General features: G+C 43.9%; 2 protein-coding genes across 3 annotated transcripts in view; one reads left to right on the forward strand and one right to left on the reverse strand.

Annotated features, from left to right (window-relative positions):
* Nucleotides 1-14,860, forward strand: part of LOC139415885 (rho GTPase-activating protein 6-like) — a 129,777-nt gene extending 114,917 nt beyond the window's left edge. For both annotated transcript variants that reach the window (XM_071164028.1, XM_071164029.1), the window contains exons 7-13: nucleotides 3,999-4,054; nucleotides 5,465-5,615; nucleotides 9,138-9,340; nucleotides 10,421-10,600; nucleotides 10,694-10,782; nucleotides 11,399-11,640; nucleotides 13,245-14,860. In XM_071164028.1, the coding sequence (XP_071020129.1) occupies nucleotides 3,999-4,054; nucleotides 5,465-5,615; nucleotides 9,138-9,340; nucleotides 10,421-10,600; nucleotides 10,694-10,782; nucleotides 11,399-11,640; nucleotides 13,245-13,627 (1,304 nt within the window). In that variant the 3' untranslated portion in view covers nucleotides 13,628-14,860. The remainder of the gene's footprint in view (nucleotides 1-3,998; nucleotides 4,055-5,464; nucleotides 5,616-9,137; nucleotides 9,341-10,420; nucleotides 10,601-10,693; nucleotides 10,783-11,398; nucleotides 11,641-13,244) is intronic.
* LOC139415887 (ubiquitin carboxyl-terminal hydrolase 12-like) overlaps nucleotides 1-15,206 on the reverse strand; it is a 356,199-nt gene that overhangs the window by 308,636 nt on the left and 32,357 nt on the right. The window lies entirely within an intron of this gene.

The following is a 15,206-nucleotide window of genomic DNA, read 5'->3' on the forward strand; positions in this document are numbered from 1 at the left end:
AGTTGAATTCACTTAGGAAAAAGTCTCAATGATTCAAGAAAATGTTTATATTTTTGTTATTAACTATGGATAAGGTCTTAACCACATGGTTAAAGTAAATCACAAATATTTGTAATTTTGGTATAGAATTATGTAATTTTTGTTTGTGTATAAAGTATTTGGCAACAAGAATAAAACAATTCACAGTCATTTCCTCTCTTCTTATAGTTGCAATAGTAACATATTAAATCCTTCATGTCAAAAACATGGGTAGTGTTCACAAAGCTAAATACGTGCTCTGCAAAGGATTTCCCATAAAAATCTATCACAGATTTACCTTCATAGAACAAGAACGTAAGATTTTCTTTGTCACAGAAAACACATATCATCAATATCAAAACATTTGGACAACATAGAATTACATGGATATACTGTCTCTTATTTAGAGTCTTAAAGTGCGCTTCCGTAATTTGTTTGGTATACAGTATTTGTAAGGCATCAACCAAGCTTTTTCAGGAATGTTCCAAAATGTTTTACCTCGAGGTGTAAATTGGTTCCGTGAATTGGAAAATGGGTCTTACGTACTTGCTACAACAAGATTTCTCAAGTAGGCCCTGCCTTCCAAGCTGAGTTCTTGATAAAACTCTGTGATCCTCACCAACGCTAAGATGAGTTTTCATAGTATAGTTAGACCACTGGGAATGGCTTTGATCACAGAAATAAACTCTCGGAAAGGTATTGGAAACTAATTCAATCTTATAAATTGTTCATACAAAATAATACCTCTGTTGTGGAACACATGAAGAACAAAGTCAATATTCCTTTCATGCCAGCTGAACATTTACTTTTCCCATACAGTTATGTCTGAATTATTCCACAAAGTTGTGCAGGAAACATAGTTTCCAGGGCATTAAAGCTTGTTGGTGAAAGCTAGCCAATTTAGCAGGTAATCTTTTGGGAAGATAATTACATTTCAGTACAAATGTAAGACCTCCCAACTTATTAAACACATTGTTTGGAGATGAAATACCAAATTGATTCTGTATTTGACCAAATATCTCTTCAACCAATTGATCATGAAAGTGTTATTTATGTCAACAAAATCCAACTCTTCCAGAACTTCAGATTTTTCACCAACAAACTGTCACAGTCCAAACACTCCAAGACAGTTGTGAAGAGGGCACGACAATGCCTTTCCCCCCTCAGGAGACTGAAATGATTTGGCATGGGTCTCCAGATCCTCAAAAAGTTTCACAGCTGCACCATCACCGCCTGGTATGGAAATTTCTCGGCATCTGACCGTAAGGCGCTACAGAGGGTAGTGCGTACGGACCAGAACATCACTGGGGCCAAGCTTCTTACCATCCAGGACCTATATACTAGGCGTGTCAGAGGAAGGCCCAAAACATTGTCAAAACTCCAGTCATCCAAGTCATAGAATGTTCTCTCTGCTACCACATGGCAAGTGGAACCGGAGCACCAAGATTAGGTCCAAAAGGCTACAGCTTCTACCCCCAGGCCATAAGACTGCTGAACAATTCATCAAATGGCTACCTCGATTATTTGCATTGACCCCCGTTGTTTTTACACTGCTGCTACTCTCTGTTTATTATCTATACATAGTCACTTCACCCCTACCTACATGTACACTGCTGCTACTCTCTGTTTATTATCTGTGCATAGTCACTTTACCCCTACCTACATGTACACTGCTGCTACTCGCTGTTTATTATCTATGCATAGTCACTTTACCCCTACCTACATGTACACTGCTGCTACTCTCTGTTTATTATCTGTGCATAGTCACTTTACCCCTACCTACATTTACACTGCTGCTACTCTCTGTTTATTATCTGTGCATAGTCACTTCACCCCTACCTACATGTACACTGCTGCTACTCTCTGTTTATTATCTATGCATAGTCACTTTACCCCTACCTACATGTACACTGCTGCTACTCTCTGTTTATTATCTATGCATAGTCACTTCACCCCTACCTACATGTACACTGCTGTTACTCTCTGTTTATTATCTATGCATAGTCACTTCACCCCTACCTACATGTACACTGCTGCTACTCTCTGTTTATTATCTCTGCATAGTCACTTTACCCCTACCTACATGTACACTGCTGCTACTCGCTGTTTATTATCTATGCATAGTCACTTCACCCCTACCTACATGTACACTGCTGCTACTCGCTGTTTATTATCTCTGCATAGTCACTTTACCCCTACCTACATGTACATATTACCTCAATTACCTCGACTAACCTGTACCCGCGCACAGTGACCTGGTACCGATACCCCTGTATATAGCCTTGTTATGGTTATTTTATTGTGTTACTTTTTAAAAAACTTTAGTGTATTTAGTAAGTATTAAATATAAAATTTTCTTAAAACTGCATTGTTGGTTAAGGGCTTGCAAGTAAGCATTTCACGGTAAAGTCTACACCTGTTGTACTCGGCGCATGTCACAAATACAATGTGATTTGATTTGATCTCTTTAGAGGTAGATGGATTTACAAACAAAGACAACGAGGGGTACACAAAGCGAGACAGTCCCTCTACCTTGAACAGAAGCACTCTCCAGAGTATAGATCCCTTTGTAGCCAAATATTAAATATATTCTTGGGTTTTCTTAATTTTAGGAAAGAAATTCATAGTGATTTTTAGATGGATGTATTCCTAAATATTTAACACAGTGCTTCAGAGGAATGTTTTCTATTTCTTTATCTTCAGAGACGTGTAAAACAAGATTTCAGGAACGTTCAGTTTTAAACCAGAGCCAACAGAGAATGCAGTGATGTCATTAAGGGCCTGGGCGACCTGGTCTTTGTCTTTAAAAACATTATTCAGAATATCTAGAGATGGAAGTTCCACAACCAAAATGTATTTTTTTTTAAAGGCTAAACTGGGTAGTACACGTCTTTAGGATTTATTAAGGTTTAGTATCACAGAACTATTTATATCTTCGTTAAACAGGCGAATGACTTCGATAACATTTTCCCCCGAAACCAAAAAGTTGGGAGACCCGAAAGAGAAATTCGTGTTCAATTGTGTCAAAGGCTTTACAGAAGTCTGAAAAGAAATCTGAGCCAATTGCATGTGAATAGTCCATACGTTCCAAGACTAAACAAATGTTGGGGTTGTATGTGGCGGCCCTTCATAAAGCCTGCTTGAGTATCATCTATAATGTGGTCTTTTCCTTTCTTTGGTCTTTTGGCATAAACCAGAAGCTATCAATTTGCGATCAATATTTACTAAAGTGTGTGTGTAGATGTGTCTGTATATCAAGACATTTTTACATCAGCATTTTTAAAGCGTATGTTTCTAGTTTTCCCGGGATACAGTATTTTCAACCATCACTTCTGTTTTCCTCAGGCGTCTTGCTCCGACTGCTACGTTAGGTTACAAGTGCTGTACAGATACCCAGCCTATAACCCCAAAGCGAGGCGCAGTGGCCATGACAAACTGCCTAGAAGGCAGGAACATACAAAAAAATCCTAGAGAGGACGCAGAGTCAGAGGGCTGTCCTCTTCTGGCTCTACCTTCATCATAGGAATCCATTCGTAACACAGGTTAGGGTTGTGTCCAGTTATATCACTACAGCCTATGGGTGAGACACAGAGGATACAATGAACCACCAACTGTTATTAATGTCACGTCTGCTCCCGCTCCCCCTCTCTGGCGCTGTTGGTCGCCAGGCTGCTCATCATTACGCACACCTATCACCCTCGTTACGCGCACCAGCGCTTCATTGGACTCACCTGGTCTCCATCACGTTATTGATTGCCTCCCCTATATCTGTCACTTCCTCAGTTTCATCCCAGTGTCTGCATTGATGTTGTTTTGTTTCTCTTGTCCAGATGCTGTTTTTGCTTTGTTTCATGTCTATTTATGATTAAATCATCACCCTGTACCTGCTTCCAGTCTCCCAGTGTCTGTCGTCTCAAGACCGTTACAATTAACTGTTAAAAATGTTGCACTTTTTTAAAATGTCAACTGTGTCTTCTCAGGGCTACAAACTGTGGGGATCTTTCGTGTTGGCAGCTCCATAAAGAGAGTTCGGCAGGTGAGGCAATTTAAATTAAACAAATATCCACATTACATGGATGCACTGTAGTGATTTATACCTACTTGGTGTAGATGTACTGTAGTGATTTATACCTACTGGGTGTAGATGTACTGTAGTGATTTATACCTACTGGGTGTAATGATGTACTGTAGTGATTTATACCTACTGGGTGTAATGATGCACTGTAGTGATTTATACCTACTGGGTGTAATGATGTACTGTAGTGATTTATACCTACTTGGTGTAGATGTACTGTAGTGATTTATACCTACTGGGTGTAATGATGTACTGTAGTGATTTATACCTACTGGGTGTAATGATGCACTGTAGTGATTTATACCTACTGGGTGTAATGATGCACTGTAGTGATTTATACCTACTGGGTGTAATGATGTACTGTAGTGATTTATACCTACTGGGTGTAATGATGTACTGTAGTGATTTATACCTACTGGGTGTAGATGTACTGTAGTGATTTATACCTACTGGGTGTAATGATGTACTGTAGTGATTTATACCTACTTGGTGTAGATGTACTGTAGTGATTTATACCTACTGGGTGTAATGATGTACTGTAGTGATTTATACCTACTGGGTGTAATGATGCACTGTAGTGATTTATACCTACTGGGTGTAATGATGCACTGTAGTGATTTATACCTACTGGGTGTAATGATGTACTGTAGTGATTTATGCCTACTGGGTGTAATGATGCACTGTTGTGATTTGTACCTACTGGGTGTAATGATGCACTGTAGTGATTTATATCTACTGGGTGTAATGATGTACTGTAGTGATTTATATCTACTGGGTCTAATGATGTACTGTAGTGATTTATACCTACTGGGTGTAATGATGTACTGTAGTGATTTATACCTACTGGGTGTAATGATGCACTGTAGTGATTTATATCTACTGGGTGTAATGATGTACTGTAGTGATTTATATCTACTGGGTCTAATGATGCACTGTAGTGATTTATATCTACTGGGTGTAATGATGTACTGTAGTGATTTATATCTACTGGGTGTAATGATGTACTGTAGTGATTTATACCTACTGGGTGTAATGATATACTGTAGTGATTTATACCTACTGGGTGTAATGATGTATTGTAGTGATTTATACCTACTGGGTGTGTTGATGTACTTTAGTGATTATACCTCCTGGGTGTAGATGTACTGTAGTGATTTATGCCTACTGGGTGTTGATGTTGTGTTGATGTTGTGTTGATGTTGTGACAGGTGTATTTCTCCTCTTCTGTATACGCAGGGCCGTTGATCCCTGTCATTTTCTGTTTTCAAAGCATCATCACACGGGAAACTGACCTTTTATTTACTGTGTGTTGCCGATGCATGTTAACTTGTTTATGTGTATGTCTGGTTCTGATTTGTGTGTGTGTTTCAGCTGCGTGAGGACTTTGACATGGGGACAGATGTGTGTCTGGAAGAGGAGACCAGTGTCCATGACGTAGCAGCCCTGCTGAAGGAGTTCCTCAGAGACATGCCTGACCCTCTACTGCCTAGAGAGCTCTACTCTGCTTTCCTCCACGCCAACCGTACGACACACACCCCCCCCCCCCCCCCCCCCCCCCCCCCCCCCGCACACGCACACAAACCCTACCCCCTAACCCCTCCCCCCCGCACACAAACCCTACCTCATAACCCCCCCCTGCACACGCACACAAACCCTACCCCCTAACCTCTTCCCCCCGCACACGCACACAAACCCTACCCCCTAACCCCTCCCCCCCCGCACACAACCCCCCCCCCCCCCCCCCCATCTCTGTGGGTATCTTAACCCATCTCTGTGGGTATCTAATCCATCGCTGTCCTCTCTGTGGGGTTAGGTATCTAATCCATCGCTGTCCTCTCTGTGGGTATCTAATCCATCGCTGTCCTCTCTATGGGGTTAGGTATCTAATCCATCGCTGACCTCTCTGTGGGTATCTAATCCATCGCTGTCCTCTCTGTGGGTATCTAACCCATCTCTGTCCTCTCTGTGGGTATCTAACCCATCTCTGTCCTCTCTGTGGGGTTAGGTATCTAACACATCACTGTCCTCTCTGTGGGGTTAGGTATCTAACCCATCTGTGTGGGTATCTAACCCATCTGTGTGGGTATCTAACCCATCTGTGTGGGTATCTAACCCATCTCTGTCCTCTCTGTGGGTATCTAACCCATCTCTGTCCTCTCTATGGGTATCTAACCCATCTCTGTGGGTGTCTAACCCATCTCTGTCCTCTCTGTGGGTTTCTAACCCATCACTGTCCTCTCTGTGGGGTTAGGTATCTAACCCATCTCTGTCCTCTCTGTGGGTATCTAACCCATCACTGTCCTCTCTGTGGGGTTAGGTATCTAACCCATCTCTGTGGGTATCTAACCCATCTCTGTCCTCTCTGTGGGTATCTAACCCATCTCTGTCCTCTCTGTGAGTATCTAACCCATCACTGTCCTCTCTGTGGGGTTAGGTATCTAACCCATCTCTGTGGGTATCTAACCCATCTCTGTCCTCTCTGTTGGTATCTAACCCATCACTGTCCTCTCTGTGGGTATCTAACCCATCACTGTCCTCTCTGTGGGTATCTAACCCATCTCTGTGGGTATCTAATCCATCGCTGTCCTCTCTGTGGGGTTAGGTATCTAATCCATCGCTGTCCTCTCTGTGGGTATCTAATCCATCGCTGTCCTCTCTGTGGGGTTAGGTATCTAATCCATCGCTGTCCTCTCTGTGGGTATCTAATCCATCGCTGTCCTCTCTGTGGGTATCTAACCCATCTCTGTCCTCTCTGTGGGTATCTAACCCATCACTCTGTGGGGTTGGGTATCTAACCCATCACTGTCCTCTCTGTGGGGTTAGGTATCTAACCCATCTCTGTCTTCTCTGTGGGTATCTAATCCATCGCTGTCCTCTCTGTGGGTATCTAACCCATCTCTGTCCTCTCTGTGGGTATCTAACCCATCTCTGTCCTCTCTGTGGGTATCTAACCCATCACTGTCCTCTCTGTGGGGTTAGGTATCTAACCCATCTCTGTGGGTATCTAACCCATCTCTGTCCTCTCTGTGGGTATCTAACCCATCACTGTCCTCTCTGTGGGTATCTAACCCATCACTGTCCTCTCTGTGGGTATCTAACCCATCACTGTCCTCTCTGTGGGTATCTAACCCAGCCCTGTCCTCTCTGTGGGTATCTAACCCAGCCCTGTGGGTGTCTAACCCATCTCTGTCCTCTCTGTGGGTATCTAACCCATCACTGTCCTCTCTGTGGGGTTAGGTATCTAACCCCTTTCTGTCCTCTCTGATTGGTATCTAACCCATCACTGTCCTCTCTGTGGGGTTATGTATCTAACCCATCTCTGTGGGTATCTAACCCATCTCTGTCCTCTCTGTGGGTATCTAACCCATCTCTGTCCTCTCTGTGGGTATCTAACCCATCACTGTCCTCTCTGTGGGGTTAGGTATCTAACCCATCTCTGTGGGTATCTAACCCATCTCTGTCCTCTCTGTTGGTATCTAACCCATCACTGTCCTCTCTGTGGGTTTCTAACCCATCACTGTCCTCTCTGTGGGTATCTAACCCATCTCTGTGGGTATCTAATCCATCGCTGTCCTCTCTGTGGGGTTAGGTATCTAATCCATCGCTGTCCTCTCTGTGGGTATCTAATCCATCGCTGTCCTCTCTGTGGGGTTAGGTATCTAATCCATCGCTGTCCTCTCTGTGGGTATCTAATCCATTGCTGTCCTCTCTGTGGGTATCTAACCCATCTCTGTCCTCTCTGTGGGTATCTAACCCATCACTGTCCTCTCTGTGGGGTTGGTTGGGTATCTAACCCATCACTGTCCTCTCTGTGGGGTTAGGTATCTAACCCATCTCTGTCCTCTCTGTGGGTATCTAATCCATCGCTGTCCTCTCTGTGGGGTTAGGTATCTAATCCATCGCTGTCCTCTCTGTGGGTATCTAACCCATCTCTGTCCTCTCTGTGGGTATCTAACTCATCTCTGTCCTCTCTGTGGGGTTAGGTATCTAACCCATCTCTGTGGGTATCTAACCCATCTCTGTCCTCTCTGTGGGTATCTAACCCATCTCTGTCCTCTCTGTGGGTATCTAACCCATCTCTGTCCTCTCTGTGGGTATCTAACCCATCACTGTCCTCTCTGTGGGGTTAGGTATCTAACCCATCTCTGTGGGTATCTAACCCATCTCTGTCCTCTCTGTGGGTATCTAACCCATCTCTGTCCTCTCTGTGGGTATCTAACCCATCACTGTCCTCTCTGTGGGGTTAGGTATCTAACCCATCTCTGTGGGTATCTAACCCATCTCTGTCCTCTCTGTTGGTATCTAACCCATCACTGTCCTCTCTGTGGGTTTCTAACCCATCACTGTCCTCTCTGTGGGTATCTAACCCATCTCTGTGGGTATCTAATCCATCGCTGTCCTCTCTGTGGGGTTAGGTATCTAATCCATCGCTGTCCTCTCTGTGGGTATCTAATCCATCGCTGTCCTCTCTGTGGGGTTAGGTATCTAACCCATCTCTGTGGGTATCTAACCCATCTCTGTCCTCTCTGTGGGTATCTAACCCATCTCTGTCCTCTCTGTGGGTATCTAACTCATCACTGTCCTCTCTGTGGGGTTAGGTATCTAACCCATCTCTGTGGGTATCTAACCCATCTCTGTCCTCTCTGTGGGTATCTAACCCATCTCTGTCCTCTCTGTGGGTATCTAACCCATCTCTGTCCTCTCTGTGGGTATCTAACCCATCACTGTCCTCTCTGTGGGGTTAGGTATCTAACCCATCTCTGTGGGTATCTAACCCATCTCTGTCCTCTCTGTGGGTATCTAACCCATCACTGTCCTCTCTGTGGGTATCTAACCCATCACTGTCCTCTATGTGGGTATCTAACCCAGCCCTGTCCTCTCTGTGGGTATCTAACCCAGCCCTGTCCTCTCTGTGGGTATCTAACCCATCACTGTCCTCTCTTTGGGTATCTAACCCATCACTGTCCTTTCTGTGGGTATCTAACCAGTTTCTGTCCTCTCTGTGGGTATCTAACCCATCTCTGTCCCCTCATCTGTCCTGTAGTTCTGCAAGGGACAGACCAGTTCCTGTACCTCCAGCTGCTCCTCTACCTGTTACCGGCCTGTAACTGTGATACACTGCTCCGCCTCCTCACCCTGTTACACACCGTACAGAGCCACGCACAGGACACCACAGGACCACAGGACACCACAGGACCACAGGACACCACAGGACCACAGGACACCACAGGACCACAGGACCAGGTGGTTAGTGTCTAGAGAGTGTGTGTGTGTGTGTGTGTGTGTGTGTGTGTGTGTGTGTGTGTGTGTGTGTGTCGCTTCCACATCCTCTTACACACTTCATGTGTCTGTCTATCATCCTGTTCACCTGTCTATCATTCTGTTCACCTGTCTATCATTCTGTTCACCTGTCTATCATTCTGTTCACCTGTCTATCATTCTGTTTACCTGTCTATCATTCTGTTCACCTGTCTATCATCCTGTTCACCTGTCTATCATTCTGTCCACCTGTCTATCATCCTGTTCACCTGTCTATCATCCTGTTCACCTGTCTATCATCCTGTTTACCTGTCTATCATTCTGTTCACTTGTCTATCATTCTGTTCACCTGTCTATCATTCTGTTTACCTGTCTATCATTCTGTCCACCTGTCTATCATCCTGTTCACCTGTCTATCATTCTGTCCACCTGTCTATCATCCTGTTCACCTGTCTATCATTCTGTCCACCTGTCTATCATCCTGTTCACCTGTCTATCATACTGTTTACCTGTCTATCGTTCTGTTCACCTGTCTATCATTCTGTTCACCTGTCTATCATTCTGTTCACCTGTCTATCATTCTGTTCACCTGTCTATCATTCTGTCCACCTGTCTATCATCCTTTTCACCTGCCTATCATTCTCTTCACCTGTCTATCATTCTGCTCACCTGTCTATCTCTTTCCCTGTCAGCTTATGTCTGTTTCTCAAAAAAAAAATATCTGTCAGCATTTGTCTGTCCTCAACAAGTCAGCCTCTCTCCCTCTCTCTCCCTCCCTCCCTCCCTCTCTCTCTTTCCCTCTCTCTTTCCCTCCCTCTCTCTCTCTCTCTCCCTCTCTCTCTCCCTCCCCCCAAGAGGAAAACATAATGGATTTTGGGTTAAAACTTAAACCTCTTAACTCTCTCTTTTTTCTCTCGATGTCTCTCGCGGTCTCTCTCTCTCTCTCTTTTTGTCTCTGTGTCTCTCTGTAGCTTGTACTGTAACTAGCCTACACAGTAGGTAGACCTAATATGTGGTCTCTCCCCCTAACCCCCCTTCTCACTCGCTCTCTCCTCTCTCTCTCTGCAGTTCCTAGGCAACAAGATGACAGCAACTAACCTGGCGGTGATATTTGGTCCCAACCTGTTGCAGGGGGAGAGGGGCGGAGGGGACAGGGAGATGAGTCCTCATGCCATGGACATCGAGGACAGCACCGCCATCATCAACGTCACCCTGCAACTTATACAGAACTATAAGCGACTATTCACGGTACCAAGAGTGTGTGTGTGGGGCTGGGGGGGTAAGGGGGTTGTGTGTGTGTGTGTGTGTGTGTGTGTAAATCTCTTGTCCTCTTCTCCCCAGGTGTCAGCAGAGCTCCAACAAGAGGTGCTGATGAGTCTCATTCAGACAGATCCTGACATCATCGACTATCTTCTCCGCAGGAAACTCAGGTATGTTTCATTTCAGGGCCCATAGTAGGAGCGTGGATCAGGTTTCCCCTGTCTATTTTTATTTATTATGATCTAAAAGGCCAAACGGGTCCTGGATCAGCCCTTCTGTTGTCTCTGAATTCCAGTGTTGTGTGTTTATTGAATGTATGTCTGCCTTTATCACCAGCGCTGCAAGACTTCCTGCAACGTGAATAATAAAATACTCTCTCCTCCCTCCCTCTCCTCCTCCCTCTCCCCCTCCGTCCCTCTCCTCCCTCTCTCTCCTCTCTTTCCTCTCCTTCTCCCTCCCCCTCTCCTCCCTCTCTTTCCTCTCCTCCTTCTCCCTCTTTCCTCTCCTCCTTCTCCCTCCCCCTCTCCTCCCTCTCTTTCCTGTCCTCCTTCTCCCTCCCCCTCTCCTCCCTCTCTTTCCTCTCCTCCTTCTCCCTACCCTGTCCTCCCTCTCTTTCCTCTCCTCCTTCTCCCTCCCCTGTCCTCCCTCACTAACCTCTCCTCCTTCTCCCTCCCCCTCTCCTCCCTCTCTTTCCTCTCCTCCTTCCCCCCTCTCATTCCTCTCCTCCTTCCCCCTCCTCCCTCTCCTCCCTCTCCTTCCTCTCCTCCCTCCCTCCCATGGTGACAGTCACCTAGCGGTGGGGACAGTAGATTCTACGGGGAGTCGGCGGGACACGGGGGTGTCTCTGGACTCTGTGGGGTCATTCAGTGATAGCCTGTCACCCCTGGAGACCCACTCGCCACTCTTCAACTTGTCCCCCCTGGAGCCCCCCTCTCCCCTCTTCAACCCTGACGGGCCCGGTGACGGCAGCCTGACCAGTGAGGTGTTCTTTAACCTGGAGGCGCTACGACACCACAACAACAAGAAACGTAAGTCGCGGGTCATAGAGGGGACACCTCGGTTGCTACACCCTTATTTGTTCTGTTGCTATGGTTACGTCTAGGCTTAGGGTTAAAGACACACTCCAGCTATTTTTTTTTACTTTTCCTGTTGAAAAACAAAACCCCATAAATACAGTAAAGTACACGTAGTTAAGCGTAAACAATTGGTTTTGAGCAAAATAGTATTTTTTAAACAAGGACTAGGTCTGATGGGAATCTGTGATGTCATCAGCCCTCCCCCTTGTTTCAGTAACAATAGAGGAGCCATAGAGAACAAAAGAGGAAGCCCCCCAATTTATCTGGACCACCTATTGAGATTGGCCTTTTGTTAAGACAGAGTTAGTATTAGGATAAGGGTTATGGTTGAGCCGGGGTGTGGACAGGAAGCTAGAGTTAGGGTTAACATAATAACAACAACAACAACAACAACAACAACAACAACAACAATACACACCGTACCAATTGATAAGATTGTAATAAAACACCATTCAAAATAACATTGTAAAAACAAACAAACATTGTAGATAACACTATAATAGCAAAGTAACAACATTCTAAATAAAAAGTAACAACATTCTAAATAGCATTTTAACGGCAAAGTAACATTCTAAATAATATTGTAACAACATTCTAAATAAAAAGTAACAACATTCTAAATAAAAAGTAACAACATTCTAAATAAAAAGTAACAACATTCTAAATAAAAAGTAACAACATTCTAAATAACATCGTAACAAAGTAGCAACATTCTAAAAAACAAAGGAACAACATTCTAAATAAAATAAACATTCTAAACAACATTGTAACAACAAAGTAACAACATTCTAAATAACATCGTAACAAAGTAGCAACATTCTAAATAACAAAGGAACAACATTCTAAATAAAATGAACAACATTCTAAACAACATTGTAACAACAAAGTAACAACATTCTAAATAACATCGTAACAATTCTAAATAACATTGTAACAACAAACATTGTAGATAACGCTAATAGCAAAGTAACAATATTCTAAATAACAAATAAACAACATTCTAAATAACATTGCAACAACAACAATTCTAGACAACACTATAGTAACAACATTCTAAATAACATTAACAACAAAGTAGCAACATTCTAAATAACAAAGGAACAACATTACTTTGTAACAACAAAGTAACAATCTAGAAAACATTGTATTAAACACCATTCTAAATAACATTAATAAAAGTAGCAACATTCTAAATAACATTGTAACACCATTCTAAATAACATTGTAACACCATTCTAAATAACATTGTAACACCATTCTAAATAACATTGTAACACCATTCTAAATAACATTGTAACACCATTCTAAATAACATTGTAACACCATTCTAAATAACATTGTAACACCATTCTAAATAACATTGTAACACCATTCTAAATAACATTGTAACACCATTCTAAATAACATTGTAACAACATTCTAAATAACATTGGAATACCATTCTAAATAACATTGTAACACCATTCTAAATAACATTGTAACACCATTCTAAATAACATTGTAACACCATTCTAAATGAAAATATCTAGAATTACAACACATCTCTCCCTCCACAGGCTCCAACGTGATCCTGTCCAAGTCCATCGGCCAGATGAGACAGTTCCACTCCAACCACAACCTCCTGAGTCTGTCCCAGTCCTCTAGCAGCTCCAGAGTCCACCCAGAGAACAGCTACCATGCCCAGGAACAGAGGGCTCCGCTGGGGGAGGATCTGAGCTTCACCCTGGGGGCTGCCTCATGCTCCAGCCTGGGAGGACAGGGGGATAACAGTGTCTGGGTGAGGCAGACACCCCAGGAGGAGAGAGAGAAACAGGTGGCTAACAGTGTCTGGGTGAGGCAGGCGCCCCAGGAGGAGAGGGAGAAGCCATCTCCAAGTCATTCCAGTTATTTCTGGGACTTCTTCACAGGGAAGAGCTCGGGGTCAGAGACCATGGTATGATAGGACACGACACTGGGGGGTGCGGTGGAGGGGTGAGTGCATTCCAGGGGCGGATTGGGACTAGAAATCGTTGGAGCAGCCGACCGGGCTTTTGTCGGTTCTGCCAGTTTCTAGGCTGATGGAAGGTGGTTGGACCATGGACTCTATGGGGGCTTCCAGTGGTAGCCTGTCACCTGACCATGAGAGAGAGAGGGTATATACACGTGTCAGACAAGCACAACCCAAACTTACTAAACACACTGTTTAAATACTAACACTGCTTGGGACTAACATTACCAAGGAATTTTATATATATTTTTTTTTACTATTGTTCCTATATCTCCTTTGGACTCTGTGTGATGCGGCTGGAGACTATGTTATGGTACACTATCCCTTATTACAGTACAGCTTTTTACTCAGCTCATGAATTAAGTTTGAAACATTGGTTACAATTATGTGGTGGTGGGGGGGGGGGTTATATAACTTCTTTGCTTCAGCTTCTGATGCAAAAAAACAAGAAAATGGGGACTCTTCTTTCAATTCCACAAGAGGGCAAACTTTACCACACTTCGTATATACATAATCTGGCTGCTGTGAACTGGACCTATTACCCCCCTTCACAGGACGATTTGAATTAACTACCAAGGACAATATGGCCGTAGATATGTTCTACAACTAAATACATTAGTTAAATAAAGGTTACATTTAAAACATATTTAAAAAAAACATACCTAAAGATTCTGAGAATGCTGGGTACAGACCTACCTGAAGATGGAGAGAGAATGCTGTGTACAGACCTACCTGAAGATGGCGAGAGAATGCTGTGTACAGACCTACCTGAAGATGGAGAGAGAATGCTGTGTACAGACCTACCTGAAGATGGCGAGAGAATGCTGTGTACAGACCTACCTGAAGATGGAGAGAGAATGCTGTGTACAGACCTACCTGAAGATGGAGAGAGAATGCTGTGTACAGACCTACCTGAAGATGGAGAGAGAATGCTGTGTACAGACCCACCTGAAGATGGAGAGAGAATGCTGTGTACAGACCTACCTGAAGATGGAGAGAGAATGCTGTGTACAGACCTACCTGAAGATGGAGAGAATGCTGTGTACAGACCTACCTGAAGATGGAGAGAGAATGCTGTGTACAGACCTACCTGAAGATGGAGAGAGAATGCTGTGTACAGACCCACCTATAGATGCAGAGAGAATGCTGTGTACAGACCTACCTATAGATGGAGAGAGAATGCTGTGTACAGACCTACCTGACCTACTTATAGATGGAGAGAGAATGCTGTGTACAGACCCACCTATAGATGGAGAGAGAATGCTGTGTACAGACCTACCTATAGATGGAGAGAGAATGCTGTGTACAGACCTACCTATAGATGGAGAGAGAATGCTGTGTACAGACCTACCTATAGATGGAGAGAGAATGCTGTGTACAGACCTACCTATAGATGGAGAGAGAATGCTGTGTACAGACCTACCTGACCTACCTATAGATGGAGAGAGAATGCTGTGTACAGACCCACCTATAGATGGAGAGAGAATGCTGTGTACAGACCTACCTATAGATGGAGAGAGAATGCTGTGTA

Source organism: Oncorhynchus clarkii, chromosome 9 (assembly GCF_045791955.1).
Source record: "Oncorhynchus clarkii lewisi isolate Uvic-CL-2024 chromosome 9, UVic_Ocla_1.0, whole genome shotgun sequence".
Classification (NCBI taxonomy): Eukaryota; Metazoa; Chordata; class Actinopteri; order Salmoniformes; family Salmonidae; genus Oncorhynchus; species Oncorhynchus clarkii.